The 17746-nt window shown below is 41.7% G+C and overlaps 1 protein-coding gene across 3 annotated transcripts; it reads left to right on the forward strand.

The window, feature by feature from the left end:
* Positions 1–293: 293 nt before the first annotated feature.
* smurf1 (SMAD specific E3 ubiquitin protein ligase 1) lies at positions 294–17350 on the forward strand. 3 transcript variants are annotated; one of them, XM_055035112.1, is made up of 18 exons: positions 294–576; positions 7284–7322; positions 7413–7521; positions 7620–7753; positions 7844–7909; positions 9247–9322; positions 9425–9636; positions 9713–9797; positions 10540–10689; positions 11005–11233; positions 12261–12364; positions 13358–13472; positions 13549–13727; positions 13828–13965; positions 14056–14176; positions 14286–14487; positions 15396–15480; positions 15569–17350. In XM_055035112.1, exons 1-18 carry the CDS (start codon positions 522–524, stop codon positions 15666–15668), a joined length of 2199 nt encoding a protein of 732 aa, XP_054891087.1. In that variant the 5' UTR covers positions 294–521; the 3' UTR covers positions 15669–17350. The 3 variants fall into 3 exon arrangements, with proteins under 3 accessions (XP_054891087.1, XP_054891088.1, XP_054891089.1); XM_055035113.1 differs by having other exon boundaries at positions 10543–10689; XM_055035114.1 differs by having other exon boundaries at positions 10543–10689; positions 15405–15480.
* The last annotated feature ends 396 nt before the right edge of the window (positions 17351–17746 follow it).

Genomic DNA, 17746 nt, shown 5'->3' on the forward strand with positions numbered 1-17746 from the left:
TAGACAGTAACACTAAAGATGCTTGTTTGTAAATTGATGTCTTATTACTACTCATATCATTATCGATTTATTTAAAAAGCATTACACATAATATAGCTAAAACATATATGTATATATATATGTTTTATATATGTACTTATATATATGTATGTTTATGACCTACGTGAAGCTTCACCTAGGTATTTTATGTATATTTCTAACGCAACAACTTTTTGGGGGGGTCGTATCAGTCGGGCGCGCTCACGCTATCCGGCGCGAGCACGTAGTGGCGAGAGCATGACGTCAGCCGCATACGTGCTTAAGCCTGCCCGAAAATGTTCTCCCGTGTTGTTGAATTTCGAAGGAGCGCAGGACTTTGCGGTGAAATAATACAGTTTTGTCGGTGAGGAACACCTAAGCGGACCGCATGCTTCGCAGCTGAAGACCTTCGCGGTTCCATTTCTCGGCGAAGGTTGTGATTTCGGGCGACTCCGAGGGAAAGTTTGGGCTATCCTTTTTTTTTCTCTCTCGCTCCCGGAGTGATGTCGAATCCTGGGAGTCGGAGAAACGGGTCCAGCATCAAAATCCGACTGACAGGTAAAAAAAAAAAACGAGCCAAAGAGAAAACGCTTACAGTGCATGTTTTATTCAGAGCTAAACTGCCTTGTACACAAGCGTGTGCTGTAATATGTTGATGTAGTCAAGTTTCTGCGGGGCTCTTGGTCTGTTCTTTACCCAAACATCCGGTTTTTGCGAGGCGAACAGCAGTTAAAGCCTAGCCTGTTAGCAAAAATGCTACCAGAATAGCCGACAGGGCAGCCAAAAAGGTGTCTCTTGCTGTGTTTCACGGCTCATTTACGCTTCTGCTCGCCTCTTTGCATGTTATTAGAGAGAGTGGCGACTGAAAGCCGTCCAGAAACTTTATTTCCAGCCAACCGTCGCCTCTAAGTATTAGCCCGCTGGTGTTAGCCTTTAGTAACACTGTAGTTACTGCTGACCGCTGTAGCTGGTTAGCTACACCCATTTTAAGGGGGCTGACCACCAGCAGGACCCGTCGCCTTTTTAGCTAATGCGACAAAATTCAAAGCATATAAAGCATTCGCATCCTCTGCGAAATCGATTTTATTTCATTTTATTTTTCGTGCAGATATGACATGCTAGATAGTACCAGTGTGTATCGATTGGCGTTCGGCTGCTGTGTCAGCTGCAGTTAGACTCATTGAACTTATCCCGACCCGGACCAGTTGGACACGTTTGCTCTCCGAGCATCACGTACTCAACGCACCAGGGATGCATCTGTGTGTATATTGTGATTTTTCCTCGGTTTCTGGGTCAGGATTCTCTTCGTATGAGTCAGTTTTTGTCTCCCACTTTCCTGCGTGGACAGAGAGCAGGAACAATGGTTTTTTTTTTTATACTGTAGCTTAATGTAACGCCACTAGGCATCGAGGGGCCTCTATTGAAATGGAAATGACCTCTCTGGGCTGCCTGGCTCTCACTGTTTCCCTCCTCAGTTTACAGCCGGACATGCAGGCACCACAGCTTCTTTCTCATTTTATTTGGTTAGAGTTGCTTGTGTGTCAATGACATGTTCAACCTTTATTTTTCTGCATGACTTTGCTTTTACGCCGAGCAGGATTTGAAGCCAGGTAGAGCAGCAGAAGCATCCTTCCCAAATAAAAGACACATCTCTCCACATTCCGGATTTCACAAAACGCCAAAATATCTTTTCAGTTAATCTGCTCAGGCTCGCAATAGACCAGGTTACTGCTGCATTTTGTTAATGTGGAGACAACTGATGCCATTCATGCAGCTGATCAGCTCGTTTAATACTACGGGGTAGAGCTATGCAGTGAAAGCTGTGTGTAAATCACACATGTGGTGTCAAATCACGTGATCTCGCTCCCTCTGTTATCTTTTTGTATCTGAAAGCAACCCATTCTACTCATGTACTTTAATAAGCTACGGAGATAATTTAACAAAATGACATCTCTATACCTGTATCCCAGAACAGCTAAGCAAAAAAATATGTCTGATTGGATCAAACGCTCCATTGAAGCGAAGCGTTGTTTGGATCAGTTTATTTTAGGTGCTCTAATTGTTTCGCCTCGACTCCATCCAAAGACGTTCGGGAAGATCCGAATAGATTTCATCAGAAAGTTGTGACTCCGATAAATTGCAGTGAAAACAAAGCAGAGAACGTGTGTGTGTGTGTGTGTGTGTGTGTGTGTGTGGGTTTGTGTAAGGCACATCGCTCATTATTTCAACATGGATGCAGAGGTTATTGCCCCTCTCCGAGTGCGTCCCGCCCCCCCAGGTATGACTGGAATCCTAATTGGGCGAGGAATGCACGTTGAGCCAATGGGCCGACTATGCTGCCGGCCAGCTCTGTTTAGTCTGACAGACTGAGCGATTGTTTGGCCTACATCAGAGAAGCCTGTGTGTCTGTGACAGGGAGTCTGGCTCTGGGTCACACTTCAGAGCGCCCTCACTGTGTTTATGCAGGCTTCTATTTAACCAGGCAGAATGTAGTCGTTGTATTTGATGGGTACCGTACAATAACCCTCGGGAGCAAGCCTTAAATTAGTGGTTTCACGAAGATTTCCGCGAAGATTTCCGCGAAGATGTCGGTACGACGCGAAGGCGCGCAGAATTTAGACCTGGCTGGTTTCCAGTTGTCTGCAGCTCGGAGCTTAAATAAAGCGCAGACGGCCGACGGAGGAAGCAAATGTGCACTTTTTCCCCCCCTTGTTCCAGTCAAAACGTCGGTTTCCTTCAAGCAAAATTCAAAATTTCCATAAATGCCTCAACACAATGGATCAATATTGAAAACACACTGCAATCCAAAATAGAAGCAAACAGTTCACTTCCTGAAGAAAGGTCTGACACAGAAGCTCTGCTAGTTCTTCTCAACTCGACAAATGTACCAATTAGAAAAGCATTTCCAGTTTTTCACATCACAAAAGTAGCGGTTTCCGAGGCTTCCACACATTTTTAAAAAGTCTTAAATTCACCTCTATAAACTTAAGGCTTTAAAATGTCTTAAATTCATTAGAAAACATCTAATCTAGATGTTTTGCATCTATTATTATGGGTAATAGTAGTTTATCACCTGCTTTCTGGACGACGAGGTCTTTACCTGACTCACTTCTATCGCCAAACTCGTACGATGCTACATTCACTCTGGGAAAAACCTTGGTACTACTATGTGAAATATGTGACTCTTTTGTACATTTCTGTCATGACACGCGTCTTAAATTTCATTCATAATGGTCTCAAAAAGGTCTTAACCCTCTCAGGCTCAAATTACTTGAAAAGACTGGCTAAGTTGTTGCAAATCTGCAACACCTGCCTGGAGAGGGTTAAATTTGCGTTGGTGAAACTTGCAGAAACCCAGAGTTTTATAGCAGTTACCTTCGTGAAATTTTAACCACAGAACAGTTTTTTAAGTGCATAGTCGAAGCTAAACAATGAACCATTTCCAGGAAACCAACTCGTGTTCTGAGCACTTTCCTGTTACTCACTATTACTGTCCAGGGACAACACTGGCCATTCTGCAAGAGGCCGGTGTTGTCTGTTTTTCTGTGGCTGTTGCGATTTGAGCTGGTGTTTGGGTCCTGAAGTCACCAGCACTACTTCCTGAGTTCACGTAGCGGTCACATGATCGAGCTCTTAGACGTGCCGTTGGTGCTGATGCCACCGAGGATCCCCACCAGTGAATAAGGCATCGCTGATCATGCACTCAGTTTATTAAACTCAGCTGCTGCTGGTGCTGCTTTAGGTGAGGTTATGTCATAGCGTCGCTGCAGATTATTGAATATGATTACAAAGTACCTCTGGGTTTTAATTTGTTAAAATGATGGCTCCTTTTAGAGCTCTCTGTTAGATAATCTGGATACATAATAATGTTAGAAACTGAATTCATGAGACATGAAAGAAGTTTGGGAAATTAATATAACAGGTAGTTTTTCTGCCAACAATAAAGGGATAAACAAACATTAAATCACAAAATGTGAAAGTTTTGCCATACTTTTTTCAACCAGTTGTAAAAATAGATACATAGACGACAACAATGCTTCAACAGTTTTTCATATTTGAAGCAGAGATTTGGCTAAAAAAATGTTTTAAGACTAAAGAAATAAAACAATCAACTTCCCCAAATTAGCTAATTCCATGATCTTATTTTAATTAATTTTAGACCTTTTTATCTTTCAAAGCTATGATGTGAAACATGAGAAAGTGAAATGACTGACACTGCTGAATTAGCACACAATATTTGTTCTATAAAAACTTCTAGTATTGTGTCTGGATGATCTTTGTGGTTGTTTGGTGGGTAGATTAGTGATACGGAGCAATTTGTCTGAAATAAAGGTGACATCTCTAAAGCAGCTTTCTTTTACATCATGGCAGAGATGAGTCAAGAGTTTTGTAATCAGTGTGATTTGTGTTTTTATTAAAGATTCAACCTGACAATAAAGACTTTAGACAATTCTGAATTATGTTCAACAATGACAACATAAGGAGACGTTCTGGTTCATATTTTTGGTCTTGTTGCTGGTAGCAGTGATGAATTTTTTTTACATTTGAGACATGTGACAGTATGTCGTGTGCGTAAAAGAGGAATGGCTATAAATTGGAGTTTACGGTCTTAAAATAAATAGAAAGTGCTTATACATTTCCAAACCCAGCAAAGTTTATGAAGGGCAGCGAGTGAGAGCTTAAAATAGATCAAACGGAGCAACTTCGTTGTCCTGTTGTCTGCTGACGTCTCACTCCGTTTGAAAAGCAGCGACTGCCCTTCACAGAACACATTTATGATTCCTGTGGCTGGATTTTCAAACACCTTGCTGAAAATCGCTAACTTTAAGTCTCTGTTACTCATTAAGGACCTTAACAACTATGATAGTTGCTGTTACCTTGGTCTGTTAGGCACGGTGCATTCACTAATCAAGAAAATATAGGATTTTTAAGTTTCTTACAGACTGAAGAAACTTAGGGCGATGAAGCAGGAAACTGTCAGATTTCAGTCACCAGACGATTTAATGGTCCGTCTCTAGATTTGGGCGATTAATTCATTCGACAGAATAGTGAAAATTTTCTGTTTGAAGATTCACTTTTTGGGAAATTAAGATTTTATTTCCAGCGCGATGTTAAGAACTACCATCTTGTTTGACAAGATTGTAGCTATTTTGACTTTGAATTCAGTTGAGCTCAAAGAAGGAATTGTTCAAATCAAAGCCAGTTTTTAAAGATATTTTTTCTCTTGTATATTTCAGGGGGGAAAAAGTGAGAAAAAATATAGTTTAAAATCAGAAATTGAATTTGGCAAAAACAAAAGTTGACAGGAAATTTGAAAATACCACTTGGATCATACAAAAGAAGTAGGTTGTGTAAGGGGAAAATGTACATAATTGTTCTTAAAATGTTTGACTGTTGCACTTAATGTCAGCATTGATTTTTAATATTTTATTTTGTTTTATTTTTGATTCTGAGAAAACACTCATACCCCAAAGCAGCCCTTCAATTTAGTTTGACTTCAATCTGAGTGGAACCTTTTTGCTTTTTTTTTTTTTTGTTTGTTTGTTTCCTCTTTGCTTTTACCTCTTAACTTTAAAGCCAACGATGCCAAGAGCTAAATTGGCAGTGAGGGAAATCGGGCACCAGCTGAGCTGTCTCCGTCCCGGCCATCGGTTACCTTGGCAGCATGGGAAATTTCCCGAGACACTGCGAAGGGGGTCCGTCACACATTCAGCGCCACTGAGGAGGTGGTCAAGTAGCCTAAGAGAGGGGGGGGTAGGAGAGCAGCCGGGTGCTAATCCGTGAAATCAGAGCTGTCCTCTGTTTGTGGCGAGGGAGCGGAAGTGCAGATGGAGTGGAGAGAATGGTTCTCCTGGACCGTCTGGATGAAAGAGGAGTCGGGGATCAGACTCCCTGTTCTTTTCCTCTCCGTCTCTCTCTTTCTCGGTGTCTGACGAAAACATGAGATCTCAGTGAGGAATGCGTGAGTCAGGCAGAGGAGCATTGAAAGAGGTCGGCGTGGGGAAAGAGGGAAGGATATCCTGTCAGCATTCTCCATGGCTTGATCACAGGAAGTAGGACCCGGCTGAGCCTGACACATGTTTGCCACCAGTTGCCACATCCTAAACCACCGACTACCTTACTCACCAACAGGCCTCATTCACTTATCTTTGCTGGTTAGAGGCATAGTTCTGTTTTTATCTAATCACCATTTTCACACATTTTTGTGGAAATTGTGCTGAGAAATATGTGCAGATGCCTTTTATTATTTAACGGTCTCTTATTGAATAGATTGTCGTGGTATCATTACTTTAAGTAGAAATTTATATGGAGAAAATGATGAAATTGGTTTCATATAAAGCAGAATTATTTGAAAGCAGAAATATTTAAAGCAGCAATTCAACATATTGCTTACTAAGCTTGTAACATGGCTAGGTCTGGATGATACGGCTCAAAAACATATTACAATATAATCGTTTCAAATCAGTCGATATTGATAATTGTTGGATTAGTTTCTTGGTTTCAATATTTGAAATGCTGCTAAACTGGTGACGTGACCTTTCCTGTTTTATCCACACTTTTAACTTCACATCATTATGTATTTATTTATTTTCATTTAATATAAAAGTAGAGAATCCATTATATTAATAAAAGGGGGAAAAAGTCACGGAACTGACAAAAGGAAACAAGGCATTGTTTTTTTACTAAAAACGTCTTTATTTCTTTTGTTAGCGGATGTCACAGTTGCTTTGGATATTGTTGTTGTTTGCCTTTTTTTTAGCTCATTAATATATGTTTATATGTATCCTCTGGCTGTGTGAGCATGGCTAAAGTGCTACCAATACAACAGAAAGTATTAATTACATCTTAAGTCGGTGTGTAAACACATCATGTTGTGATTATAAGCTTCTGCATGTTTGTGGGAGTATTGAGAGCAGGAGAGCAGCTCTGTTTTCCAACAGGTTAGCGCATGGCTAAAATTAGCTGTGACTCTGCCAGCGGTTTCGAACACACCTGAGCTAAGTTGCGTTAGCTCAGGTGTTTATGCAGCGCGCGTCATCCGTGCTTTTCTCATGCAGCTTGAGAAAACTTTGAGACAGAGTGGGCAGCCTCATCTCAACAGTGGCTCACCCAGTTCTGTGGCTCATCAGTATTCTCTGGCATTCATATTTTATCCTAAACTACATTCTTCCTCCTCAGAGTGTTTGTTATGCATCAGAATTCATTAGGGCTGCCTACACACTAAGATTAGCCTCATGCTTATGCCTTTTTCCCCCCCCCTGCAGTATTATGTGCCAAGAACCTCGCAAAGAAAGACTTCTTTCGTAAGTATCGCTGTGGCATTTTCCACTAGTCTACTGTAAAAACAATTGGTACACAGTGCAGCGTTTTGGTGACGCCTTGTGTGCGTGCAGGCCTACCGGATCCTTTCGCGAAGGTGGTGGTGGACGGATCGGGTCAATGCCACTCCACAGACACAGTCAAGAGCACACTGGACCCCAAGTGGAATCAGCACTATGACCTGTAAGCCTCCCGGTGACCCCTCACCTCCCACATGCCGAGGTTTTAAATGCAGGCGGCGGTTGTGTTAAAGAAACCTGACGAGTTCCTCGCTTTTGCAGCTACATTGGGAAGACCGACTCGATCACCATCAGCATATGGAACCACAAGAAGATCCACAAGCGGCAGGGGGCGGGGTTTTTGGGCTGCATACGACTGCTTTCCAACGCCATCAGCAGGCTAAAAGACACAGGATGTAATTTAGATTTTTTTTTTCTTCTCTAAGTGCTTTTATTTTTAACTCTATCTGCATCTGGTGCATTCATTACGACTTTCCTTCCTCCAGACCAGCGTCTAGATCTATGCAAGCTGAACCCCTCTGACAGTGACGCAGTGAGGGGGCAGATCGTAGGTGAGGACGGACACACTGATAAGCTATCTCTGTTTCCACTTGTCGTTTTTTTTATTTTTTTTATTTATTTTTTTCCCCCTTTATCTCCGTGCAAATGTTGAGCTGCAACAATGTTAACAAAACCCAGAAAGAGCGCACACGTCACACCTGTTTCAGTCTGGAAACATCATCCCTCTAGAAGGATTTAAATAATCTGCATCCCAAAAGATTAGAATGTCATTAAAAGTTTATTTCGTTCAATAACTGCACACTTATTTCTGTTCATTTCGACTGCTCTGTCATACAGACTTCAACCTGAAATTTGCTTTCATCAGAAAATGTATAATATTACATTAGAGCAATAAAAAAAAAAACATTTATCATAGCGAAATGGCAGCGTATAGAAAAATATGTCCATGTGCTCGACCGTAGCCTTCTGCCAGCAGTCAGTTTCTTTAGCAGTGACCTTCTTCGGCTTCCTCTCCTCGTCGGGTCGTCAGTGACCGTCTGCTCCGCATCTGTGAAGTCAGCATTTATCCCGTCCCCTTACAGACCACAAAAAATGACACGACGTCTATACGTTTAGAAGTCATTAAATTATAACAATCCAGGCTTAAAGAAATACATTCTACATCGACCGATGTGTAGTAATACGAGTTTCACTTTTTAAATTGAATCAATTACAAATGTTTTATTATCATTTATTGTTGAATGCATAGAGAAGCCGCCATTTTGCTGATACTTTCTTCCAAACTGGAATTCATTCGCAGAAGACCCAAAGCAGTGTTTAAGAACAAAATCAAGAAATTAGTTTTTATTTTGAACTGATTTCTAAGATCCTGTTAACATGTTAGATTAATTTTCTGACTGACTTTTAAATGAAAATTTCGTGCAAGAAAAATTCAATTGAAAACATTTTTTTTTAATTTGGTGTTTTTATATTTTTAAAGATGCTTAGTTGGATTAGAATTTTCTAACTTTATTTGTATTTATGTTAATAAATTGTTTGTTTTCAATGGGGTTTTTTTATTTATCATTCTTAGAAATATATATTTACTACTTCAGTCTAATTCTTATTTTTCTTTAAACCCAGTTTTACATTTTTATTCCCATGTTTTTATTGGCGATAAAGATGGAAAATTGCTGTTTACTCCTCCACCATCCACATTGACAGATTCAAACATCTCTGAATGTATTTTTATTTTTTTCTTCACACATTTTAGCAGTTTTATCTGTTTCATTTTGGGGTTTTTTTTTCTTTATCTTGATATATATGGCACTTTATGTATGAAAGGCACTGAATAATTACATCCTGACTTATCGATTCTGTCCAATGTCGACACATTTTCTGTCTGTAGTGAGCTTACAGACGCGGGACCGCATTGGCAGCGGCGGTCCTGTAGTGGACTGCAGAGGGCTGTTGGAAAACGATGGGTGAGCGCATCTCCAGACTTTTATAACATAACACTCTGACTTTAACTCTATTCCAGTTAAATATCACCTTCAGACTTCTGAGCTTTGCGTGTAACTCCTCAGACCCGTTTTCGAGGGCTGCTTCAGCGAAGAGCCGCTGCCCTACTCCGACCCCACCGGCGCCGCGGGCGGCGGGAACTGCCGGCTGGACTCACCGGGTCAGGAGAGCCGCTTGCAGACTCTGCGAATCAGAGGGCCGGACTCCAGAGGTCATGGCCACACCCCTCAGAACAGACCTCACGGGCATCAGCCGCCTGATCTGCCCGAGGGATACGGTCCGTTCTCAAACACATTTATAAGCCGTCTAAATTTAAAACGGCCACGAATAACATTGTTTCCTTATTGTAACAGAGCAACGAACAACTGTGCAAGGCCAGGTGTACTTCCTTCACACACAGACGGGCGTCAGCACCTGGCACGACCCTCGGATACCACGGTAGGATTACTCAGTGGTTATAGTCAAACACAGCTTGAACAGAAGGAAGATCTTTAAGAAATTACGCTGAAAATTAAACTTTACACTTGAGAAATTATGTTTCTTTGTACAAAATCTGGCGCTTTGTTGGAATGAATAGTCATGCATTTAAATTGATGAACAACAATAATGCTGAAAAGTCTGAATAAGTATAGAAAAAATAAAAACTGAGCATGAAATTATTGATTTTTTCCCCCAAGATTTTTGTGGTCATCAAAAAATTCAAAGATTTTAGTTTTAGAAAAATAAATAGTTTTTCAGCTTGATCTATACTTAAATGTTTCATCACAGCTGTGACAACGTTTTGGTTTTTGATTTACAGACTTAAGAAGCCGTAAATGAATTCTCACATTTCACCAAAACACCTATTGGCCCTTTGAGATTCAACTTTAACCTGCACCTGCAGGAGTTTAAATACCAAACATATTTGACATATTGTGCATATTTACAACAGATTAAAGGTGACAGAGATGCTGAACTGCATTTAAAGAATCTGCATGACGTGTTCCAGTCCTTTTTTGAGGAATTTTTCATTTTGAAATGAGCTTGGTCCAACAAACTGATTACAAACATAAAACTTCTGACTTAAGGAATATTTTGTGTCCACGTGTTTTGAATGCAGTAAAACTCGGAACATAAAATCCAGAGGTTTGAGTCAGAAAACGACTGAGAAAATGTTCTGCCATGTTCTCTGATTCTGGAGTAGGGATCTGGCGAGCGTGAGCTGCGAGGAACTCGGCCCGCTGCCAGTGGGGTGGGAGGTCCGAAGCACCGTGTCCGGCCGCATCTACTTTGTGGACCACAACAACCGGACCACGCAGTTCACAGACCCCCGCCTGCACAACATCATCAGGTGTGTGTCTGATCCGGGAACGCTACAGATTTCCCCCCCCTGACTGTAGACTCAGACTCCTGCGGCACGTCCTTAATAAGTGGATTTTAGTCCGATTTGTTCTTAGCCTGATCCAACACCAACGTAAAGCTACACCCAGCCTGGACCCGGACGTGACCTACTAACGGTCATCAGCTCTGTTAACACTGCAGGGAGGTGTGATTTACAGAAACACCGGCTTATGGGAGATTTAGCTCGGCGCACGGCATCTAATCCTGTCTGCTCTCCTGGCCTGCCGCCACCTCACCCACCTCTCGCTTCTTCCGCTCCCTGCAGCCACCAATCCCAAGTGAAGGAGACGTCCCAGGCCCCGCCGATGGACGTCGGGGTGGACGAGGGGGGAGGCGGAGGGATCGGCGGCGGCGGAGGAGGAGACGGAGACGTGGCGGTGCGCTACGAGCGAGACCTGGTGCATAAGCTGAAGCTGCTGCGCCACGAGCTGTCGCTGCAGCAGCCTCAAGCGGGACACTGTCGCATCGAGGTGTCCCGAGAGGAGATCTTTGAGGTAAGGAGGAACAAAAAGGTACCATACCACTGGACTGCGACGTTTTTGTTTCTGATCCCAAGAAAAAAAACAATAGATATCTATTAAAAACAGCTTGTGAAAGTGCAAAACAACATGTTTTTATCACTTTTTTCTTTCCCATGAAAGGTGTTGCTTTATTTCCTACGTATTAAAAGCACTACATCTTACCAAGTATTTTTGGCTTAGTTTCTAATGCATAATATCTTAGCACACTTAAAATAAAGCAAAACTAACTTACAAGTAACTTTTCAGCAAGATAAAGGAGCTTGTTTTAAGTGAATAATTTGTTAATATTGATGAAAAAAGGTATTAATTTCACATTTTTTCCATGTTCTGAGTGAAGCAATCTCCCAGTGGAACTAGCAGTGTAGAAGATAGATACATGAAGTTGACACAATCTTTTCTGGACACAAAAAAATGGCTTTAATCTTTTTTTCTTTTTTTTTAATCCTCTGGGGTTTTTTTGAATTACTTATTTTTTCCCCGAGACGCCTCAGCGGAGAAACATTTTCAACCCTGATCCACTCAGCTGGTTATTATTCTACTGAGCTGAGAGGTTCAGATTGTAAACATGCCTCTGATTGGTGGATAGACTTTGTGCAAAACACTGTTTGTGTTGCATCACTGGCAAACAACAGCAGCTGCTGCTGAAGCAATACTGATTCCAGAACCTTTTCCACTTTTTTTTGTGGTACAAACCTTAATAACTTTTATTGCAGTTTTATGTGACAGACAAACACAAAGCAGTTGTGAAGCAAAACAGTGATACAAAGGGTGTTAAACTATTTTCTCAAATAAAAATCTGCGATGTGGGTTTTTTTGTTTAGCCCTTATCAAGGGGAATTTTCCCACCAAACTGGATTCAGTGTTAAACTTAGCACCAGTTTGTTTTGTTTCCACTGAGAGAAACTGCGTCTGCGCCGAAGACCAGCGTTGTGGTCGGCAGGCGCGGAGCCGCGTTTGCCAGGAGACAGAGGCGTGATCTGTATGCTGCGTGTGTTCCCAGGAGTCGTATCGACAGATAATGAAGATGAGGCCGAAGGACCTGAAGAAACGGCTGATGGTGAAGTTCAGAGGGGAGGAGGGCCTTGATTACGGAGGAGTGGCCAGGTGAGCGGGAAGACTCTTGAGTTGTTGTTCACTGTTGCTGTATTTCTTGTTTTATTAAAATGTGCAGCGTATGTTTAATTAAGCAGAAGTGCTGATGCTTTTCAGCTAAGCTGTTCAATATTTTCAGTCGTTTCTCACAGAGGTAAAACTGAAGGTTTTCTATCTCCTTCCAGTTAGTGTATCACTAATAAAATATGTGTTAAATAAAATGATACCCCCATTAGGGCTGAAACAATTAATTGAATTAATTATGATTAATCAATTACCAAAACAATTGTCAACTATGAATAGTAGTCTATTAATTGTTAACAGGAGTTTACAAAGATTTGCTGAAAGACCAACATACTTAAAGAAGGAATTAAACCAACGGCGTACAAAAACATAAACATTTTTGCATTTAAGATAAAAACAAAACAACCTCTTTGTAAAAATGTTTTACCCAGAACTCCCCAAGTGATGCTTTTTGCTTTATTTGATTCAAAATCTGAAAACAAAAAATCTCCTGTATATGCTATCCATTTCTTATCAAAATAAATCAAAAGATGAGTATATATTTCTCTAGCTGCAGATGCATCCTTTGCCACAAAATATCAACATAACATACACCAAAGGAATGTTATTTCATTTTAAGCAAGACATTTTTTTATTTTTTATTCGAAAATGTTAATGAATTATTTGCGTCTTTTAATGTATTTCTAATACTGTATTTAAAAAAAAAGCTATAAGTGGTTAAGTGGCAACTTTTTTTTATCATCTTAATCATCAGAGCAACCTGACGATTACTAAAGTAAACGTTAGCCGCAGCGTTAGCCCCCGTTGTAGCTTCCTTTAGCTTGAATAGAATAGAAAATTCCTTTTATTTGTCCCTCAGTGGAAAAATTTCAGCGTATCAATGAGAAATTGATAAGCACGTGTATAAAGAATGAGCAATAATATCTGGTTCATTGTGTGTTTAAGTTCACTTGTTTTAATGCTGAGTAACCTTGTGTCCAGGGAGTGGCTGTATCTGCTGTGTCATGAAATGTTGAACCCCTACTACGGCCTCTTCCAGTACTCCACTGACAACATCTACACACTACAGATCAACCCCGACTCCTCCATCAACCCTGTGAGTTCACCGCTTCACGTCGAGTTAATTAAGGATCTCAAACTTTGGTTCACATGCCTTTCTCTCTCTTTCTTAGGACCACTTGTCCTATTTTCACTTTGTGGGCCGCGTGATGGGCCTGGCGGTCTTCCACAGTCACTATATCAACGGCAGCTTCACGCTGCCCTTCTACAAGCAGCTGCTAGGCAAACCCATCCAGCTCAACGATCTGGAGACCACGGACCCGGAGTTGCACAAGAGCCTCGTCTGGATATTGTGAGAACTTTGGCCCAAATAACCACCGTGACTTTGAGTCACTTCCCTGTTTTTATTTCATATTTTACAGCCCAGTGTTCTCTTTATTGTGTGTGTGCAGGGAGAATGACATCACTTCGGTCCTGGACCACACTTTCTGCGTGGAGCACAATGCCTTTGGGAAGTTCTCCCAACACGAACTCAAACCTAACGGCAGAAATGTCCCCGTCACCGAGGAGAACAAGAAGGAATACGTTAGGTGGGAACAGATAACAAAACAAGGTGTTCAGAAATGCTTCCCAGTGTGGTGTGGGATGCTCACTTTGCTCGTGTTGGCTGTGTGTTGCAGACTTTATGTGAACTGGAGGTTCATGCGTGGGATTGAAGCCCAGTTTCTGGCTCTCCAGAAAGGATTCAGTGAGCTGATCCCACAGCACCTCCTCAAACCGTTCGACCACAAAGAGCTGGAGGTGCGCGCCTCTGAACGACAAACCTTCATTCGAGGGAACCCAGGATTCTTCACATCTCGTTCTTGTTTTCAATCCTCGCATAACGTCCCGCTCTCTTCGTCCCATCCAGTTAATAATCGGCGGACTGGGGAAGATAGACCTGGCGGACTGGAAGACCAACACCCGGCTGAAGCACTGCACCGGGGAGAGCAACGTGGTGCGGTGGTTCTGGCAGGCCGTGGAGGCCTTCAGCGAGGAGAGGAGAGGGCGCCTCCTGCAGTTCGTCACGGGCTCCACTCGGGTTCCCCTGCAGGGGTTCAAAGCGCTGCAGGGTGGGTCAGGCACCGGCACAGAGCCTCCACACAAAGTCAACACACAGCTTTTAGCTGCAGTCGTTTCACATTAACATTCGTTCATTTGCTGCCAATAAGTTTGTTTTGATTCAGGTCAGGGCTGAAACAATTAATCACGATTAATCGGTCATTGAAGTAATCATCAACTATTAATCGTAGCTTGTGAGACAAACGGAAGGTTCTTATCGAGTCCTTCCAATCAGCATATTGCTAATTTAGTATGTGCTGAATGACATGGGTGGTGGTACGATTAATCGTGATTAATACATTTTTTGAAATTCTGAAATATGCTATTTGCTGAAACAGCAGCACTCTCAAAGGAGTATTTATGGCAAAACTACAAAAAATATTAACATCTTGTAATTTTGATGTCAAAAATAAAGACAGTTATTAACTTGTTAATTGTAAAAGAATAGTCCACGGATTAGTCCAATACTGTGTTGATGTTTAGTGAATTATTTAATCGGTCGTTAGATTACTTGAGTACTAAAATAATTGTTAGCTGCAGCCCCCTTTTTATTTATGTTGAAATACTTTGTTCACATTTCATTTTGCAGCTTTTTCAGCGAAACAATCTGAACTGATTCTAAATGAAATCCAGAATTTTCCTTCAGGAGTCTCTTAAGAGTCTGCCTGGGTTAAAGTTAATATCAGTATGAATCCAGCTGTTCTGCGGAGGAGTCATCTTCAGATTTTTAATATGTCAAGCATTAAACACAAAAATGTGTCACGTTTTCAACCCACCCACCAGAGAAGATCCACCCGGTGTTGGTCTCTCACATAAACTCCCGTTAAACCGCCTGCGTTTATACTGGTGACCGGTTTAAAACGACCGGCCAGCCGTTTCCCATTGTAGAGCAGTGATAACTAGAATGAATGTGTGTAAGGCTCTACAGGTTCTGCAGGACCGAGGCTCTTCACCATCCACTTGATAGACGCCAACACAGAGAACCTACCAAAAGCTCACACGTGGTAAGACGCCTCGGGTCTCATTCGTTCATTTGCTACAGAGTCTGACTTCCTGACGAATCCTTTTTTCTTTTTTTTTTCTTGTCTTCAGTTTTAACAGGATAGACATCCCTCCCTACGAGTCCTACGAGAAACTTTACGAGAAGCTGCTGACAGCGGTGGAGGAGACGTGCGGCTTCGCCGTGGAATGACGGCTCCGCCGCAAGGACGGGGAGGACGACGCCGGTCACACTCGCTTGCACTTGCACACCCAACGATCTGACATTCGACATGTATGCACACACACGAACCGAACTCCAGGTGTACTCCGAGTGCGCCGAACAGCCAAGCATTACGAGAACACAACCGTCTCTTGCCACCTCTGCGCCGCCGGACTGCCTGCGGTTAAACGAGGAAGCACAGCAGCAGGAGGAGGAAGAAGAGGAGGAGGAGGACGAGAGGGAAGGGGATGATGGGGGAGGGGGGGAGTGGGGGAAAAAGAAAAAAAAGTATTTTAAAAAATTTTTCAAATATTTTCAAGAAGCATTTTTATCCTTCAGTTTTAACAAGCTATGATGTCACTCTTAAGAATGTGTAACCACGGCAAATTCGACTCGGGTCGCGCTCAAGTCTTCGGGCACAATCAGCCAATCGCGTACGAGCCTGCGAACTTTGAATTCAGGTGTGCGTTGAACAAGGCAGGGAGCGATGATTATCTTTTGTTTGTTTGTTTGTTTGTTTCCTTTTCCTCCGTAACAAGCTGATTGATTGACTAGTATTCATGCTTCATGTTTAACCACTGTTGCGTGTCTTTGTGTCTCGGTCTGCATGTGAGAGAGTGGGATTTTTTTAAAAAATGTTTTGTATGTGTGTGCATGTGTGTCGAGCATGGCACTCTGTTACGCTGTAAAAATGATAAACAAAAATGAGCCTCCGTTTAACCTTTTTTTGTTTTTTCTCTTACGTTTGTACCTGCGACCACTCTGATCCTCTCTGATGTTTTTATTATTTATTACTAAATGATTACTGACCAAGCTGCTATGTGCTCTGCAATGAGCCCTCACTAATTTCTTAATCGCAGCTCAACCTACTGGAGCTGAAGGGTCAATTCTCATGCAATTCAAGTCATCCACAAAGTGGATTTTTTTTTTTAGTTTTATTGTTATTATTGAGTTTTGTTACTTTTCAAACATCCATGTTACTGTGGGGGGAAAGAAAATACTCTCGTCGGTGTACGAAAGATGTTGGTGTTTTGAAAACACCGGGTTACATTTGCTGAAGTTACCTTTCCCTCGCAAACCCCAGCAGTAATTTGAGAAATAAAACTAATCCAAGGGTGTGTCCTGGATTTTATCTCATTTTTTTTTATTTTTAGTGGGATGGGGGGGAAAGTTTGTTATTCTTAATCAAAACGAGCCTCAAGATGCAAAGAAGACTTGATTTGCAACACCTGTGCTTAAAAACAAAAGACCCCTTAAGCCTTTTTATACACGTGTTATCGCCTGTATTGCCATGTTTTTATTCCTCCTAAACATCATTTTTATTTTATTTTATTTTTTTGTCTGTGTAGCCCGAACGTTTTGGACAACTAATCATCATCTTTAAGACCTCAATGAATGAATCCCTTTTGAACCATTTAAGCTCCACAGTAGAGAATGAAATCAAATTTTATTGAGCGAGAAGAAACATGCGGACGGGAGGGAAAGAGGGGAACGTTCCGTTGTAGATTGAAGACTGTTAAGCAGTATTATTTCAATCTGCATTTTCTATGGTCTAATTTCACTGTGTAATGGATGCAAAAGTATTGTAACTTACAATGTACTAAACATTTATGAAAAAATACAATGTAAATAAGATTATATTAAAAGAAATTAAATTGAAAAATACAATCCTGCGTGCGTATGTGTCGCCCTTTTATTTGCCGTTTCAGTTAAAAAAGACTTACAATGATTACAAGGATTGTTTTTGTAACAGTTCAGAAAAATAAGCCTGCATTGTCTGCAGAAGCGCTCATGTACACAAATCTGAAAAGTGTGGCATGCAAGTCAAGATAACACAGAGTGTAAGTTAAGAAGCTGTTCTTTCTATATAAGTTCGCAAATCCGACACTTTTGGATGCATTCACCATCTCCACCCAACTGGCACGCACCTCACAAAGAGTTAAGCGCACCCATCTCTTGACTGCTCAAGCTCAGCAGCCAAGGCCGCAGGTCACCTGGCACACCTGTGCTCACACACTGACCTGAACTTGGACAGGACTCACAACACTGAAGCGCTCTCTACCTGCTGA

The sequence above is a fragment of the Poeciliopsis prolifica genome, unplaced genomic scaffold (genome assembly GCF_027474105.1).
Source record: "Poeciliopsis prolifica strain line A6 unplaced genomic scaffold, Auburn_PproV2 SCAFFOLD010, whole genome shotgun sequence".
NCBI classification, from domain to species: Eukaryota; Metazoa; Chordata; class Actinopteri; order Cyprinodontiformes; family Poeciliidae; genus Poeciliopsis; species Poeciliopsis prolifica.